The sequence below is a fragment of the Populus euphratica genome, unplaced genomic scaffold (assembly GCF_000495115.2).
Source record: "Populus euphratica unplaced genomic scaffold, PopEup_1.0 scaffold87.1, whole genome shotgun sequence".
NCBI lineage: Eukaryota > Viridiplantae > Streptophyta > Magnoliopsida > Malpighiales > Salicaceae > Populus > Populus euphratica.
The window spans coordinates 679,171-697,966 of NW_011499900.1; the positions used below are offsets into that span (position 1 = coordinate 679,171).

The 18,796-nt window shown below is 35.7% G+C and overlaps 2 protein-coding genes across 5 annotated transcripts; one reads left to right on the top strand and one right to left on the bottom strand.

The window, feature by feature from the left end:
- The first annotated feature begins 580 nt into the window (after nucleotides 1–580).
- LOC105132661 (heat shock 70 kDa protein) lies at nucleotides 581–5,136 on the top strand. 2 transcript variants are annotated; one of them, XM_011036269.1, is made up of 2 exons: nucleotides 581–2,204; nucleotides 4,402–5,136. In XM_011036269.1, the coding sequence occupies exons 1-2, from the start codon at nucleotides 779–781 to the stop codon at nucleotides 4,941–4,943; spliced, it is 1,968 nt and encodes a 655-aa protein (XP_011034571.1). In that variant the 5' UTR covers nucleotides 581–778; the 3' UTR covers nucleotides 4,944–5,136. The 2 variants fall into 2 exon arrangements, with proteins under 2 accessions (XP_011034571.1, XP_011034570.1); XM_011036268.1 differs by having other exon boundaries at nucleotides 582–2,215; nucleotides 4,413–5,136.
- A 921-nt stretch (nucleotides 5,137–6,057) lies between these two features.
- LOC105132663 (putative leucine-rich repeat receptor-like serine/threonine-protein kinase At2g24130) lies at nucleotides 6,058–9,914 on the bottom strand. Of its 3 annotated transcripts, none has more exons than XM_011036271.1 (3): nucleotides 8,638–9,914; nucleotides 7,198–8,532; nucleotides 6,058–7,059 (listed from the first exon to the last, which is right to left on the bottom strand). In XM_011036271.1, exons 1-3 carry the CDS (start codon nucleotides 9,773–9,775, stop codon nucleotides 6,647–6,649), a joined length of 2,886 nt encoding a protein of 961 aa, XP_011034573.1. In that variant the 5' UTR covers nucleotides 9,776–9,914; the 3' UTR covers nucleotides 6,058–6,646. The 3 variants fall into 3 exon arrangements, with proteins under 3 accessions (XP_011034573.1, XP_011034574.1, XP_011034572.1); XM_011036272.1 differs by having other exon boundaries at nucleotides 7,198–8,184; nucleotides 8,437–9,914; XM_011036270.1 differs by having other exon boundaries at nucleotides 7,198–9,914.
- Between the last annotated feature and the right edge of the window lie 8,882 nt (nucleotides 9,915–18,796).

Sequence of the window (18,796 nt, forward strand, 5' to 3'; positions counted from 1 at the left end):
TAAGTGTTTAAAGTTAAATCTGCTTTTAAAAGAAGTTAAATTTTTTTATATTTTAAAATCATTTTAATTTGCTAAAATTAAAAATATAATCTTAAAAATAAAAATTATTATTTTAATATTTTTTTAAATAAAAAATACTTTAAAAATAATTTCTAACACCATTTTAAATGCTCTATAAATTAGATCCAAATCCCATGTTAAATAAAGAATTCATTAGATAATAACAATTCATTATAAAAAATTATTTGGTGGTTGCACAGCTGTTTCTTCAGTTTTTAATTTTTTTAAATTAATATCTTTTTAGTATTTTTAGATTTATATTTATATTAAAAAAATATTTATAAAAATAATAAAAAAATTATTTTAATATAATTTTAAATATTGTGAAGAGCATGCCCGAAACACCCGCTAAGAATTCCACGTGTTTGTCTGGTACGCTTCTTGACACCATACAGCAAAACAAACTTCACCACTTCTCCAGAACTCTCTAGTTAGAACCTCAACACTTTCTTTAACTTCCAGCGGTCAAACTCGTCGTCTTCGACGTCAATTTCTCTCTCATCTTACCGTCTTCTACTCTCCTCTCGAAATTTCTTCAAAACCTCCACACTCCCTTTATATACATTCCTCTCCCAAAGAGCTTCCACCAGCAAGAAACCTTAAGCCAAAGCAAAAACACGAAAAAGCTCTCTCAAAACCTACGAAAACAAACACTTCTTGTTATTTATAGCCAAGTCTTTCTTTAAAGGCTCATATTGTTAAAGTTGCTTGTAGATATATGGCATCAAAGACTGAAGGCAAGGCCATTGGTATTGATCTTGGCACAACCTACAGTTGTGTTGGTGTGTGGCAGAATGATCGTGTCGAGATCATAGCCAATGACCAAGGCAACAGAACTACTCCATCTTATGTTGCCTTCACCGATACTGAACGTTTGATAGGTGATGCAGCAAAGAACCAAGTTGCTATGAATCCTCAAAACACTGTTTTCGATGCGAAAAGACTTATCGGGAGGCGTTTCTCCGAGCCTTCTGTTCAGAGTGACATGAAGCACTGGCCTTTTAAGGTGATTCCGGGTCCTGGTGATAAGCCTATGATTGTTGTCAAGTACAAAGGTGAAGAGAAACAGTTTGCGGCCGAGGAGATTTCTTCTATGGTTTTGACGAAAATGAGGGAGATTGCTGAGGCTTATCTGGGCCATTCTGTTAAGAATGCGGTCGTTACGGTGCCTGCTTATTTCAATGACTCGCAAAGGCAGGCTACCAAGGATGCTGGTGCTATTTCTGGGCTGAATGTTATGAGGATTATTAATGAACCTACTGCTGCTGCTATTGCTTACGGTCTGGATAAAAAGGCGTCTCGAAGCGGAGAGCAGAATGTTCTTATTTTCGATCTTGGTGGTGGGACGTTCGATGTTTCTCTGTTGACGATCGAGGAGGGGATTTTTGAAGTGAAGGCTACTGCGGGTGATACTCATCTTGGAGGTGAGGACTTTGATAACAGGCTTGTTAATCATTTTGTTGGAGAGTTCAAGAGGAAGCACAAGAAGGATATTAGTGGCAATCCAAGAGCCTTGAGAAGGTTGAGGACTGCGTGCGAGAGGGCGAAGAGGACTTTGTCTTCGACTTCGCAGACGACTATTGAAATTGATTCTCTCTATGAAGGTATTGATTTCTATTCTACTATTACTAGAGCAAGGTTTGAAGAATTGAACATGGATTTGTTTAGAAAGTGTATGGAACCAGTGGAGAAATGTCTTCGCGACTCCAAGATTGATAAGAGCCAAGTTCATGAGGTTGTTCTTGTTGGTGGTTCAACAAGAATCCCCAAAGTTCAGCAACTCTTGCAAGATTTCTTCAATGGCAAGGAACTTTGCAAGAGCATCAATCCTGATGAAGCTGTTGCATACGGAGCTGCTGTCCAAGCTGCAATTTTGAGTGGTGAAGGTAATGAGAAGGTTCAAGATTTGCTGCTTCTTGATGTCACTCCTCTTAGCCTTGGAATTGAGACTGCTGGTGGTGTAATGACTGCCTTGATTCCAAGAAACACAACGATTCCTACCAAGAAGGAGCAAATCTTCTCCACATATTCTGATAATCAGCCAGGAGTGCTAATTCAAGTTTATGAAGGTGAAAGGGCAAGAACCAAGGACAATAACCTTCTTGGTAAATTTGAGCTCTCTGGTATCCCACCTGCTCCTAGAGGAGTCCCTCAGATCAATGTATGTTTCGACATTGATGCTAATGGCATTCTGAATGTTTCTGCGGAGGATAAGACTGCAGGAGTGAAGAACAAGATCACCATCACCAATGACAAGGGACGGTTGAGTAAAGATGTGTCACGACCCGAATCCCGGATCCATGACCGGCACATAGGCAAGGTTCCCCTCCAAGGTTCCGTACCTATGCGAACCCAAACTTACATACAAATTTATCCTAACTCAATCAGAGTTCAACGCAGCATTAATAACAAAATCAACTTCATAATATAATTGAATTGTCTTAATACAAGAGTTAATATAATTTTATAGTTTTGGAGCACTAATTAGACATAAAGGAAAATGCACGGATTACAACCAAAAGAGCAGGTTCTGAAGGTCCAACAAAAGTGACCTGCTATCAAGCTATAAGCCTGAAAATGATAAATAATGAGAGTGTGAGTTTAACAACTCAGTGAGTAGATAACATTCAATATACACACACGAGATAATACAATAATGAGAAATATATATACAAGTATGAATTTAGGTTCTTATAAAAAGGTTTTTCAAATAGGCCATAACAAGAATGTCATATGGTAAAATCGTCAGAAAATCAAAATGCAATGAGCATGAGGCTCCGTACTGTGGGATGATCAGTCCACACAGGTTGGTGACTCCCCCGACCAACTAGGGTTCAGATACGATGTGCACAAAGACTAACACTACCCTGTTAGCATGGGTATTCTGACTGACATACCATAGGGTCATAATCATACTCAAACAGACATATTAATATCTCAAGGCTCAACTCATGACATCAATCAAATGAGGAGCTATCAATTCAGAAGTCAATCCAAAATACATACTGGTTCATATCAAGAATTCGGATTCAACAAATGATCATGCTTATCATAACAAGGATAATAGCCAACATATATATTATCAAGAAGCATGATCCAATTCATATTAACAAATCAAATATTTATAATATTTCTCATGCATATGGAAAATTATCCACTCACCTGACTCGAAAGCAAACAGAAATCAAAAGCAAACACCGAAGAAAATCCTACTGACGTCCTGCCGGTAGAATATCAGGATTATCTGAATACAAAGGAGACATATTCAAGAATGACTCAAAAGAATATATAACCTATTTAATACACTTATTTAAGTATATATTCCATAACCCTATATATTTTTGAACTAATTAGTTATATTCCAAAAACCCAAAAATTAACGATTTTCTCAAAATCTAATCCACAATAAAACAAATAATAAAATTGGTAATACTTCACTAACTAACCCTCAATTATTCATCAAACACATCTGCAAAAGCTAATATTACAGCTAGGGACTAATCTGTAATTTATTATATTTTTAAGGGTCAAATTGTAACTTAATCCATTTGGAGGACCAAACTAAACTTATCATAAATCCATGAATATACTGAAATTCTGACCATAACCAATCCTCATTTCTGTCCAGATCATCTCATTATACTCCAGGGACCATTCTGGAATTTTATCAAATTTTTAGGGTTAAACGGTAATTTTTGTCAAATTGAAGGACCAAATTGAAAGTGTTAAAATTTCATAACTATACAGGAATTCTGCCCATAATTTATCTTTTATTCTGTTCAGAATCTCGGAATATGCCCCAGGGACCAATCTGTAAATTTTCCAAAGTTTGGGGACTAAACTGTAATTTCCACAAATTGAAGGACCAAAATGAATTTTCGTCATCTTCAACCTCCAACCCAGAATTTCAACAGAAACCCACTGTTCTTTCCTTATTTCTAACATAATTTCACCATTCAAACAAAATCATAACTCAAAATCATCATCTTTCAATTCAATCTCTCAAAATCCACCAAATAATCCATTACCCATAACAATCAACCCATAAAATTCAATTAATTCATCAATCAAACCCAAAACACAAATTTTCAAAACCCTAACATTTATCAAAACCAAAATTAAAACTTAATCAACACATATTTATATATAATCTTACCTTTAAACTTATTTCCTTCAACTCCTTTCTATTTTTCTTCTAATTTCTCTCTTTTCTCTTCTTCTTCTTTCTCCCTTCTCTCTCTTGCCGATTTTCTCTCAATTTTAAACGTCAAGGTGCTAGAACCGAATACAATGATCTTCTTGGTAAACTCGAGTTCACAGGCATTCCTCCAGCCCCAAAAGGAGTCCCTCAGATCAATGTATGTTTCGACATTGATGCTAATGGCATTCTGAATGTTTCTGCGGAGGATAAGACTGCAGGAGTGAAGAACAAGATCACCATCACCAATGACAAGGGACGGTTGAGTAAAGATGAGATTGAGAGATTGGTGCAAGAAGCAGAGAAGTACAAGGCAGAGGACGAGGAGGTGAAGAAGAAGGTGGATGCTAAGAACTCATTGGAGAATTATGCTTACAATATGAGAAATAAAGTGAAGGATGAGAAGTTTGCAGGGAAATTGGGTCCGGCTGATAAGAAGAAGATCGAGAAAGCAATTGATGAGACTATTGAGTGGTTGGAAAGGAACCAATTGGCAGAGGTGGACGAATTTGCAGACAAACAGAAGGAGTTAGAGGATTTGTGCAATCCAATTATCTCAAAGATGTATCAAGGTTCTGGAGGAGATATGCCAATGGGTGGTGGTGCTGAGGTTCCAAATAGTGGCTATGGCAATACTAGCTCTGGTGGTTCCGGTGCCGGACCTAAGATTGAGGAAGTTGATTGAGGCCTCAATGTTGGCAAGTAGGGTGTTCTGTTTTGGCTCTCTGCCCTTGTACTCTGTTTTGGCTTGTCATGTTTGAAGGAAATCCCCTGTTATGTAAGGTACTAGTTGAGGTCTGAGGGATTTTCATGTGAGGAAATACTAGTTACTGCTAATGTATAAGATATATTTCAGTTTGATATTAATCAATAAAAAAGATTGAATTTTGTAAAACAAAATAAACCGAAAAAGAACATGACAAAAGGACTAAATTATAATTTTTTTTAAAATACAGGGATTAAATATATAGTTCTTCAAACTAAGAAGATGAATTAATCATAATTTTCAAACTATAAGGATTAACTTCACAGTTCACACTCAGCCAATCAATGGCTTCCGCTTATCCAACGTAACTCTGTGTGTTTCTGAAGTTTAAAGCTTCTAGTTTGTTTAGTTGTTTCCTCGTCATAAACATCAAAAAGGGGAATAGGATTTTCTCTTACATGCTTTATATGTTTATCTGGAAAAAAAAAAAAAAAGACTACGATTAAGGAAGCCTGTGGTAATTATGGCTAAAACATTAGATGGTGGGGTCTAATACGGTTTGTGTTTTGTATTGATTATTAATTTGAAATTAATTAATTAATTAATATACACTATAATTTTATATGAGTTGCATTAAAGAAAATCAATAATTATTTTTTTTTTATAAAAAAATTATTTTTTAAACTGTAACCATAAAAAGTACTACAACACCAAATACACGCAGAGTATAATCTCATAGCAATTTGAGAATCTTGCCGTGAATGGGTTTAGAGAGAGTTTCTTTGTTGAGTTAAATAAGGGCATAAGGCAGCATGTGATTCATCTTCTTTTTTCCAATTACTTTAATTAGTTTTCTATAGCAATTTGTGTTCTGTTTCAATCCAATCCAATTATTGTTGTTTGAGTAGCTATCTCAATTTAGTTGAAGCAAATTTTTATAAAATTTACACGGATTCATCATATATCATATTTAATTTTAATAAAAATAATAATATTTAAACTCGTGATGTTTTAATTATATATTAGGAATATTTTAACTCGAAAAATTAAGTTATTTGTGAAACTTGCATTTATCTATCCGAAAATGATCTCGACCGCATCCATTAAATTTGTATATAAGCTCCAGCTATGGTTTGCTCTTGGAAATAATTTGTCAAGTGGTTGATGGTGGTGGCTATAGTGGAACATCATCCCACTTGACGTTCATGTGATTCTGCTCCTGCTAATAATAGCACAAATGATGGTCGCTAGAGTGGAACTTCATCCCACTCGACTTTCATGTGATTCTACTCCAGCTAATAATAGCATAAATGAAATTAGTTACTAATCAAATAAGATTAGTGGGAAGTGCGCTGTATTTTGGTGCTGTCTGGAAGCGGAATTGTTTCTGGTCGGGACTGGAGGTAGAAGATGGTACGTGACTTTGTTCCTCCGGGAAGGAAAAGGAAAGAAACAGTAGCAAAGCAAAAAACTCTTTGTTGGCTTCATGTATTTTGCATCTATCCTTGCTTGATCTCATAGATTTTATGGTGAGTTTGTAAGCAATGGTATTGCAAATTTTATTGTGCGGGGAAAAGAAGAGAGATTTAGTGGTGATTTTCAGTCTGATTTTTTTGAAAGGTTAGCATAATAATATTAAACCAGAGGCATTACAGTTCGTGTACAGAAAATGGGGGAAGGAGTTAGTCATCTCCGAGAGTGGACGATGAAATCCCCAGAGAGGAAGCAAATGTGGCAGTTGTGTCGCCACTAAGATACCTCTTTAGTCTATCCAAGTCATCAGCAGCATCAAGCATTGTAGGCCTGGTAGAGGGGGATTCCTGAGTGCAAAGAATACCCAGCTCAACTAATTCTCCAATGGCAACTTCCCACATCCTTTTCACTTCAGGGAATTGATCTCTTGAAGCTCTCATCAAGTAAGGGTCTACCACTTTCTCTAATCTACCATGGTAGTGAGTCTTGACCCATTTGTGTAAGTTCAGCCCACCAACAAACATGTCATCTGTTGGCCTTTTTCTAGTCACCATCTCGAGTACTAGAACGCCAAAGCTGTAAACATCTCCTTTTGTAGAAGTGGTTGATCCGAATCCATACTCTGCATTATAAAAACTTATGGTGATTTACTCCGTGTTTTATATCAGTGTGAAGTAATGGAAGTATTTCGCGATTCAAAAATACATTTAGAATCCTTTTGTTAGATTTCTTTATGCAGAAGCAATGAAGAAATTTGTACCTGGAGCGACGTATCCGATTGATCCGCAGAGCAAATTTGCTGTAGAGTTTCCCATATTCTCAACCACCCCACCATTTCCACCCCCAACAGTCATAACCAGCCTTGCTATGCCAAAATCAGAAACCAGAGCCGTCATGTCATCGTTAAGAAGAACGTTGCTTGGCTTTAGATCACAATGTATGACTTTAACAGGAGAGTGGTGATGCAGATAGGCCATGCCTTCAGCTATGTCACAGCAAATGCTAACCCTCTGTAGGAGAGTCAAATCGGAACTGCCTGAACCTAAATCTGTCTCTGAATGGGGGTATAGACGGCTATCCAAGCTTCCATTTGCCATGTATGGAAGAACAAGAGCCTTGAAATCAGGAAGACTGCATGCTGTTATGATCCTTATCAGATTTCTGTGCCTAATCCTCTTCAACACTTGGCATTCTCTGTTAAAACTCTTGGTTGAATTCCCAGACTGGAACTGCAATACCTTTACGGCTATGGCTGTCCCATCTGGAAGAAGACCCTTATAGACACGTCCATAGCTACCTGTCCCAACTAGTCTCTGCTCATCAAACCCTCCCGTGGCTTCAGAGAGTTCTCTATATGTAATTCTTGGAAAATTGTGGATCAGTTCTGGAGTTTCTGGTTTCCTTGCCTGTTCTGTATCCACAGAGTTTCCAGAGGAAACCATGACCTTGATACGGCGGATTCCGATCACACAGCAAATTGTTATTAAGATAGCTGATGCAAATGTGACCAGCACAAATACAATCAAGAACAAACGTAAGCGAAACCACTGACTCTTATGAGAGCATTTGGGCATGCCAGAAACTGCACCACAAAGATCCTGATTGCCTAAGAATGACTTATCCGTGACAGAATTGAAGACACCACCAGAGGGTATCACTCCTGCAAAGTCGTTGAAAGAAAGATTTAGGAAACTGAGGCTTTGACTTTTGTTGAGGCTTGTTGGGATCCCTCCAGATAAGTGGTTTCCTGAAACATCAAAGGATTCAAGGTTCTTTAGATCACCAATGGAATCAGGAAGGTGCCCTTCAATAGAATTGTGTGAGAAATTTAGACGAGTCACTGCGATGCAGCTTGATATCTGAAAGAAGATGCTCCCGCTGAGGTTGTTTGATGAAACATCTATCTCTTCAACATTTTCCAGCTTACTGAGTTCTATAGGTAAAGGACCATCAAGAAGATTGTGTGAAAGATTTAGATATCTTCGGATCTCGCGTATACCTGATATTTCTGGAGGAATACTCCCTGTCAATCTGTTATAGGACAGGTCCAGCATGGAAAGATCAGTGCACTTCCCTAATGTTGGAGGAATAGTTCCTGTAAGAAGGTTGTTGTTGAGAAACATAAAACTCAATCGAACCAAATTTCCTAGACTCGCAGGGATTTCACCAGAGAGTTGATTGTTTGACAGGTCGATCAGACCAAGATGAGGGAGTTGACCTAATGCTGCTGGAATTGCACCCGTTAGTAAGTTATGTGATAAGAAAAGCTGCTCCAAGTAAGACAACCGGCTGATTTCGGCTGGAATGGTCCCATTTAGAGAATTGGACGTCAAGTTCAGCCACGTAAGGCTGGAAAGATGTGCTATGTCTGGAGGAATCGTTCCAAAGATGCTGTTTTCTTGCAATAACATAGTGCTTAGTTCGCCGCTAAGTCGGCCAATTGAACTGGGCAATCTTCCTCCAAGGCGCATACCAGCCAATTCCAGCTCCTGCAATTCGGTACAATTTGCAAGTGCTGTGAAGAATGGCTCGAGGTTGGTGTTGTGATCATGGCTGACCATCTTATTATACGAGAGGTGGAGCGAGACAACTGAATATAGTTTCCCTATGATATTTGCGGGCAATTCTCCAGTAAGACTGTTAGACTCCACATCTATATTATACAGTTCTGAAATGTTGCCTAAAGTTGCAGGAAGTTCTCCTGTAAATTGATTGTTGTACAAATTGAGGTTCCAGAGACTTAGACAATTTCCAATCTCCTGGGGAATTTTTCCTGTGAGCAAGTTCTGTGACAATTCTATATTTGCTAATGAACTGCAGTTAGAGAATAAAGAAGGTGGAAGTGTGCCCATCAAATGGTTTTCAGTGAGAGTTAGCACGGTGAGGTTGGGAAGAGCAGCAAGAAATTCCGGAAATGAGCCACGTAGATTGTTGCTGTCTAGCCGTAGAGATTGCAGATGCCGGAGAGAAGAAAATTCGGGAGGAATAATGCCATAAAAGTGATTCTCATCAAGAATGAGATATCGAAGCCCACTGAGATTTGAAATGATGGGTGACAATGCCCCGGTGAGTCTACTGCGAGACAGATTGAGTTGTACCACACTGTGACGATGTTTGTCACATCGGACACCTGTGAAGCTGCAAACATCTCCGCCCTCAGTCCAGCCAGCTAGCTTGGACTCTGGATCAAAAACTATGGTCTTTTTGAATGCTAGAAGAGCAGCCTCGTCAGCAAGCAAGGAATGGTTACGATGGTGGCGAGAACCTGAAACCGCGAAAGCAGAACTTAGAAATAAATGCTGGAACAGCAGTAGCAGAAATGTTCTGATGAAGATCATTTTTTTTTCTGCTTTAAGTGCCCAATAATGTTTCTTTTATGAAAACCTTTGCTCCTTACACTTTCATCCTGCTTCATAATAATGAATTACCGCCAGAGAAAAAAAATGGAACTTTTGAGAGAGAAGTGTAGATACTGATCTTTCAGGAACTGAAAAGAAATTCAATGCAGGCCATGATTTTGTGGAGGGACTAAAAAACTAATCTTACCTCTTTCCTCATGATGAGTAGACTTTCAACTAAGCATAAATGAATAGGCATTGAAAGGACAACAGGACAGATTGGCTGGGGGTTTTCTTCATTTAGGAGGGCATGCCCACTCTCAACCTTTGCTTTGTCCTCACAGGTGGATATGCATGTGATAAACACACAAAGAGGTCGCAGTTGACATTACTTTTCCCTGTTCATCGTGGATGCAGGATGTGTTTCATTCAGGTACCGCGGTTGACTTTTTTGTGTCCTATGAGTGAAACTTGCTTCCAGAAGAATAAGGTTGACATAATTTTTTAGTGTCCTTTGAGTGCAAATGACTAAGGCCATTGTCTGTGGCTCATACTTCTGGAACAAGATGCCAATCCTGGGTCATATCAACCAAAGATAGCTGGGATGCGTCTTTCATTTTCGTTGTTCAGGAACAACCAGTATTTCTTGGGCAACCCTTGCTAGTTTTAGCTTGGATTTTATTCAATCTTTGCATTGGCAGTGGCTGCACGGAATGGACTGTGGAAGATCAAACCAGCTATGTTCTGCTAATGGCTGAAGTTGTTTAGATCAAGGAAGGGAAGGAAGAGAAAAAACAACAACAACGACACGTGAATAGATCGGTGGATTACAAGTTATATGTGTTGTGTGTAGTCCCGTATTATGTGATGATGGGACCACCACATTAATTGTGAAAAGATATCAGCATAATTATCTCTTGAAATTAAAAACGTAATATTACTACAGTAGTATTATTGAACAAAAAAAAAAAAAGAGAGATGAGAAAAGGGAGAAAGAAAGGAAGAAGAGGAAGCAGAACAATCTGTCTTCTTTCCTTGATTTCCAGCTCGTTCACCGTTGGATTGGGCTGAGATTTTGACAGCAACTTTTAGACACGTTACTCTATATTTTGAACAGTTAGATTGGAGATTGGTGGTGTGGAAGCTGACTGTTTTGACATAAAATAGAACTGTCAGTATTGTGAGTTTTTTTTTCTTAAGTATTTTTTCTTTAATCTTGTTGTATTACAAGAATAAGTTATTCTTGATGATATGTATGTTGTAGCTCATAATTGAATCTAAAGAAGAATAGTTGTGAACCCATTATTTGTTGATAGTGGAAGTTTTTAGTTGGACTACGGTCTCATCGATTTTCCCGTATCGGGTTTTCCATGTAAAAATCTTTGTGTTGATTTGTGTGATTATTGCTTTATATTTGTTGATTGTTTGATCCTGATTTGATTGCACAAAGAGAAAAAAGAATTGAAACTTGTGAATTGTGAATTGATCCAGGTAGATTGGTGTCCGATTATTTTTTCTTAGTTTTCCCAACAAAGTGGTATCAGAGCACTGGTTGTGTAGATTGAATTTCTTGTACAGTTAAAATGAAAAAGGAAGATTCAGGCATGATAAAGCCAACTTTCTCTAATTATTTTTTATGAAAAACAATGATGGGGATCATTTATATTGCAATGATCTGGCTTTACCGCTTGAGTGTAAAGGAAAAAAAACCTGATGAGATGGATGAGGTAAAATGGAATGAGCTTAATAGAAAGATGACTGCTTATGTTAGAAAATGAGTATCTTCTAAGTCCATTAATCATATTTCTCAAGAACATGACTGCTATACAGTTTGGAAGATGTTGGAAGAAACCTTTACCAAGAAGAGTGCACAAAATAAGGTTTTTGTAATTAAAGACCTTGTGAATTTGAAGTATAAAGATGGTGAAGATGTTTCAGTGCATATAAATGAATTCCAAGGGTTCTTGAATCAGCTGTCTTTGATGAATCTTGAGTTAGCCGATGAGATGCAAGCATTAATCCTATTGAGTTCATTGCCAGATAATTGGGAGACTTTGGTGGTGTCACTTAACAATTCTACTCCGAATGGAAAGATCGCTTTGAAAACAGTAAAGGATAGTATCCTCAATGAAGAAAAGAGGAGGAAAGGGATAAGTACTTTCGAGTCTCATGTACTTGTTACAGAAAGTCGAGGGAGAAGTCAAAGTAGGTTCTCTCACGACAAGCAAGATAAAGAATCCAACAATAGAAAAGGTAAATGAAAGCCAAAAGAAAGATCTCAGTCAAGGAAGGGAATTAAGTGTTATTATTGTGACAAGCTTGGACAAATTCAAAAAGACTGTAGAAAGTATAAAAGAGATAAAAAGGGTAAATATGAAGACAAGAATAAATAGAATGGTACAACTACAGTCGTATTTGATGGTGATGTTGCCATTATTTGTGATGATGGTTATGTTAATATTGCATGTTAGGATACCACCTGGGTTGCAGATTTAACAATTTTTTACCATGTTACACCTCGATGTGATTTTTACACATCCTACACTCCTGATGACTTTGATCAAGTTAGAATGGGAAATCAAGAAATGGCTAGTGTTGTGGGCATTGTAGATATTTGGTTAGAAACAAATACTGGATGCAAGTTGTTATTCAAAGATGTTAGGCATATGCTTAATATGCACCTACATTTGATATCTATAGGTACTCTTGATGAAGAAGGCTATCACAATTACTTTGGAGATGATAAATGGAAGCTCTCTAGAAATTCTTTAATTGTTGCTAAAGGGAAGAAGATGGATCTCTATATGTCACAAGCCAAGGTGATCAAAGGGAAGGTGAATGCAATTGAAAATTGCTCTACTAATTTATGGCATAAACAACTTAAACATTCAAGTGAGAAAGTCCTTGACATCCTTGCAAAGAAGAACAACCTTTCTTTAAAAGGTATGAACTTGAACACATGTACTCATTATTTAGTTGGTAAATAACATAGAGTTGTATTTCAAAGATCACCTTCACATAGAAGATCACATGTTCTTGATTTAATTCATACTAATGTTTGCTTTATAATTGATAAGTCTTTTAGGGGCGTATTGTACTTTGTTAGTTTCATTGATGAGCACTCCAAGAAAATTTAGGCCACTTGTTTGAAATCCAAGGATCAGGTGCTTGATGTCTTTAAGGATTTCCATGCTAGAGTTGAAAGAGAAACTGGTAGAAAGCTAAAATATATTCGACCTGACAATGATGATAAATATAGGGGTCTTTTTGAGAAGGACTGCATGGAACATGGTATCAAGTTGGAGAAGATAGTTCTTAAGACTTCATAATAAAATGGAATGGTTAAGAGAATGAAAAAAACCATTATTAAAAGAATTAAATATATGCTCTTTCATGCAAAGCTGCCTAAGTCCTTTTAGGGTGAGGCAATGAAGACTGCAGTTGCCATGATTAACCTTTCTCCATAAGTTCATCTTGATTTTGATGTTCCAGATAGAGTTTGGAAAGGAAATGATGTCTGTTATGCACACTTGAAAGTGTTTGGATGCAGAGCATTCGTATATGTTTCTAGGGATAAAAGGTTTAAGCTTGACAGCAAGATAAAACGATATATTTTCTTGGGCTTTGAAGATGATGAGTTTGGCTATAAGTTGTGGGGTCTAAAGGAGAAGAAAATTGTGAGATGCAAAGATGTTATCTTCTTTAAAGATCAACAATTGAAGACTTTGAAAAAAAAGAAAAAAATAGAGTCTACTAGTTTTATTCCATATAATTCAAATCCAAGACCTACTCCAATTTACCTTTGATGTCTGCTAATCATGGGGGAGATTTGCAAAATGATGATAATGGTTGTTTTCTTATTGAGCCATTAGTTGGTGATCTTGAATCAACTAATAATGATATTGATGTTATTCCTAAAGAGGTTATGTAAGAAGTTCCAAATGAGCCATAATTGAGAAGGTCAACTAAACCATGCCAACCTTCTACCAAATATTCTCCTCATGAGTATGTGTTGGTTACTGGTAGGGGAGATCCGAAATGCTTTGATGAAGCTATGTCATATGAGAAGAAAAGTGAGTGGTTGAAAGTAATGTAAGAAGATATGAAATCCTTGCATGAAAACCATACTTTTGAGTTAGTGAAGCTTCCTAAAGGTAAAAGAGCACTCAAGAACAAATGGGTGTTCAGGTTGAAAATTGATGAACATTGGTCACAGTCAATGTACAAGGCAAGATTGGTTATTAAAGGTTTCAGTCAGAAAAAGGGCATTGGTTTTGAAGAAATTTTTTCACTAGTGGTCAAGATGTCTTTAATCCGAGTTATGCTTGGCTTAACTGCTAGTTTGAATCTTGAAGTTGAACAACTTGATGTGAAAACTGTCTTTCTTCATGGTAATTTAGATGAAGAGATCTACATGGAACAACCTGAAGGGTTTGAAGCAAAAGGTAAAGAACAATTAGTTTGCAAGTTGAAAAAGAGCTTATATGGGTTAAATCAAACTCCAAGAAAATGGTACAAGAAGTTTGATTCTTTCATGGTGGATCATGGTTATGACAAGACCACTTCTGATCATTGTGTATTTATAAAAAGGTTTCCAGATGTAAACTTTATTATTCTCCTGTTGTATGTGGATGATATGTTGATTGTTGGCCATGATGCTAAGAAGATTCAGATTTTGAAGTAAGAATTGAATAAGTCTTTTGCAATGAAAGACTTGGGACCGATAAAACAAATTCTTGGCATGAAGATCACAAGTGACATGAAAAAAAAGAAACTATGGTTATCTCAGGAAAGATATGTTCAAAAGGTACTTAAGAGATTCAACATGAATAACTCCAAACCTATTTGATTTCCATTTGCAGGTCACTTTAAACTAAGTTCTAAGTAATGCCCTTCAAGTGATGAAGAAAGAGATGAGATGAAAAAGGTTCTTTATGCATCTACAGTTGGTAGCTTAATGTATGCCATGGTTTGTATAATGCCGAATGAATATAGCTCATGCAGTTAGTGTGGTTAGTCAGTTCCTCTCAAATCCTAGTAAATAACACTGGTTAGCAGTGGAATGGATACTCAGATGTCTCAAAGGTACTTCTAATTTCAGCTTATGTTTTGGTAATAATAAATCTATATTGGATGGATACACAAATACAGATATGACTGGTGGTGTTGATTCTAGAAAGTCCACATCAGGATACTTGATGGAGTTTGTAGGAGGAGCATTCTCATGACAATCAAGGTTGCAAAAATATATTGCATTATCCACTACAGAGGCTGAATATATTACTCTTACGAAAGGGGGTAAAGAGTTGTTATGGATGAAAAATTTCTTATACGAACTTGGCTTATTTCAAGAGAATTTTGTGTTGTACTGTGACAATCAAAGTACAATCCATCTCAGTAAGCATCCTACTTTTCACTCTTGATCAAAGCACATTGAGGTTAGATATTAATGGATTCAAGATGTTATGGGGATGAAGTCATTTATTGTTAAGAAGATCCATACCAATAACAACATGTCAGACATGATGACCAAACCTCTACCGAGAAAGAAGTTTGAATTTTGCAGAAGGGAAACAGGCTTGGTAGAGCCTCCTAAATTAAATCTTACATATTGATTGTCAATATGATGAATTTCTCACATAGAGCATGAGGGGGAAATTTGTCATGTGTGGTCCCGCACCATGTGATGGTGGGACCAACACATTAATTGTTAAGAGACAACAACATAACTATCTATTGGAATTAAAAACATAATGTTACTACAGTAACATTATTAAACAAATAAAAAAAAGAGAAGAGAAAAGGGAGAAAAAAAGGAAGAAAAGGCAGCAAAACAACCTGTCTTCTTTCCTTGATTTCCAGTTTATTCACCATTTAATTGTGCTGAGATTTTAACAGTAGTTTTTAGACATGTTACTCTTCATTCTGAATGGTTGGATCAAATATTGGTGGTGTGGAAACTGGTTGTTTTGATTAAAAAAAAGGGCTGTTAGTATTGTGAGTTTTTTCTCAAATACTTCTTCTTTAATCTTGTTGTATTTCAAGAATAAATTGTTATTGATGATATGTATATTGTAGCCCTTAATTGAATCTAAGAAAGAATAGTTGTAAATTCATTATTTGTTGATAGTAGAAGTTTTTAGGTGGATTACTGTCTCGTGGTTTTTCCTGTTTTCCATGTAAAAATCTTAGAGTTAATTTGTGTGATTATTGCTTTATATTTGTTGATTGTTTGATCCTAATTTTAATTGTATAAAGAGAAAAAAGAATTGAAACTTCTGGATTATAAATTAATTAGGATAAATTGATGTCCAGTTATTTGTTTCTAGTTTTTCCAACAATATGCAATATCATTTTCTTACCCAAATTTTGTGAAAACAATGTCATTGCAATTCTTAGCTAGTGCTGCTTCGTCTGCTGTTTTTGGCTGTCGCTATCAGTGTCGTCCTCATCATAAATGGAGGAATTACAAGACTCAACTAGCTTGGGATGTCAATAATCAGAATATCTTTTAGGACCCATCCTTTAAAGAGAAGTTTGTGGCAGTCCGAATTTTGATCCACTAGCAAGCTTTGTTGAGCTGTTGCGCTTCCAGGTCGCAAATTGCTTTTTAATAATCAGTTTATCCTTCAAATGGATGGTGCTACTCTAGTGGTGTAAGGATTTTGGGATTTTCTTAGGCCTTTGGCCTAGTCTACACAGTGACCAAGCCGCTGCATCAAGAGAGGCAGTGCAAGTTTTGATCCTTTTAGACACTCTACATTCAGACTGAAAGGCTTCTTCTCGTACACTTCAGTGTTGATGAATTCAGCTCTGAATTCAATTCTAGGCTGAAGGGCTCCATGGTGGGAGCTCCACGCAGCATATCCAATAAGAACATTTTGCTGGGTTTCCATACTGGACCAAAAGTGGATCCATGTCGAGACTTGATACAGTTGAATTTTGAGCTGGGCCCGTTAACTGTTGAAGCAGTTCTTCCATTCTACTGGTAAAAAGAGACGCAGGTATGATGTTGAGAGGAGGAATTTCTGCGTGCTAGTCGTAAGTGTCTGCTAAGCATTCATATCTGACTCGGCAAAGGAAGACTAGACGCAGGAAAACAGTATGTCTAGTTCAATGTTTGATCATTTCCAAGTCCTCCAGAGGGACAGTAGCCAACCTTGACCACTTGGCTCTAGAACATCAACAAAGATTTAAAAAAAAAAAGGGTATGAATATGATCCCTAAGAGGAAGAGTGATGGCTCAAATTGAATTAACATTAAAATCACGAGCTTGATTAGATTTCAAGTTTCTTTGGAATCACATCATTTAACTTAGTAAATACTAGCTTAATGGCGTGTAAAGCTGTGGTTCAAATATTTTTTTTTATATACATAATAAAAATTATTATTAGTATAAAAAATTATTTGATTTTTTTATTAAACTCAATTTAATGAGTAAATTTTAGAATTTCTTGATTTAATTCTTTATTTAGCTCTGTTTTAAAATTAATTAAGTTAGAATTGCCAGTATAACCTAGTCATCTTGGCTAGTACAAATATATCTAATTAATTGATAAAAAAATTTAAGGATAAAATTAAAAAAAAATAAAATTAATATAAAAAAGCCTCTTAATTCAATTTTTTACATAATTCAGATTTAAAATTAAGCCATATAAAAAATGTCCCTACTTGATTTAGTTGATTTGAATAATTCAAAAATAACTTGATTAATTACTGCTTATTGAATTTAAGTTTTAAACGAACCGTGATAGTTATTTGGATTTAATGAATTTATTTAATTAAAATTAATAATAAATATAATTTAATAAATGTGCTGAGAAGGGTATGAATTTTTTCATTTAAACTGGCCATCAACATAATATACTAGTATTACATTTCTTAATAATAACAAACTATTTTTTATCATTAATTGTTCTAAGATTTTTTGAACATAATTGTAGTCTTGACATTAATGACGTGAAACATAACTTGTGAACATTTTATTTCTTCCCTGATATAGAAACCAGTTACATGAATTTACTATTTAATGTCATGCATGAGACCAAAAAAAGAAAAGAAAAGCAGGACTAGTTATCAAGGACTTTGATCATCGGACTTTGTCCCTGCGATAGATAGCAGGTTCATGGGAAACTTCAATTTAGTTCTAAATCTATATATTCATTCTCAATTTTACCCCAAACTTATAAGTTTAATCAATTATGTACTAAACTGGTTTCTTTCCGATAAAATTTGATGAAGAATTAATAAACATTAACACTTTCTGTCTAATGTGTGTATTTATGTCCTAAAATGATATTAATTTGATAATAATACTCATAAACATTGACTAGAAAATATTAAAAAGATTTATAAATCTGCGACTTAACCGAAAATAAATGCATATATTTGAAACTAAAATGATTTTTTTCTAGAAAAGTAAGCTTAAAGATAGCAAAAACTTCTTGTCCAGGAAATATGATACTATTACTAACTGCTAATTATTAAAATTAATCTATAAACTATAAGTGTGTTTGTTTAAAAAGTGCCCTGTACGACGCATCATATAAATAAACACTCTTTATATAAACTATGTATAAAAATAAAATCTCATTTAATATCTAAGTGTCTATAATAAAAATATTTTAAACATTGTTGGTTCTTTGAAGGCTAAAACATCTTAAAAAAACTTCTCATCTAAATTTTTTAAAATTATTTCTTGAAATATATTAGATTTTTATTAGTATTTATGAGAATTTTAATTAAAAATAATTAAAAAGAATTCTTAAAGAGGGTTCTGGTAATCAAAACTTGAGCCACTTGTAATGGTGAAATGGACAGCGGGACAAAGTTTCCCCCACAGATAAAATTGATGGCTCAAGGGCATGATTGAACAATTTGTTAGTATAAGGCTAAATGTGTCTCGATCTTAATAGTTTAGGGAGAAAAGATGACAAGGAAAAAACCGTTCAAAAACCTTTCTGACAATGTATTGCGACATAATAATCCGAAAAAATTGATGATTGACCGAAGGTGTAGTTA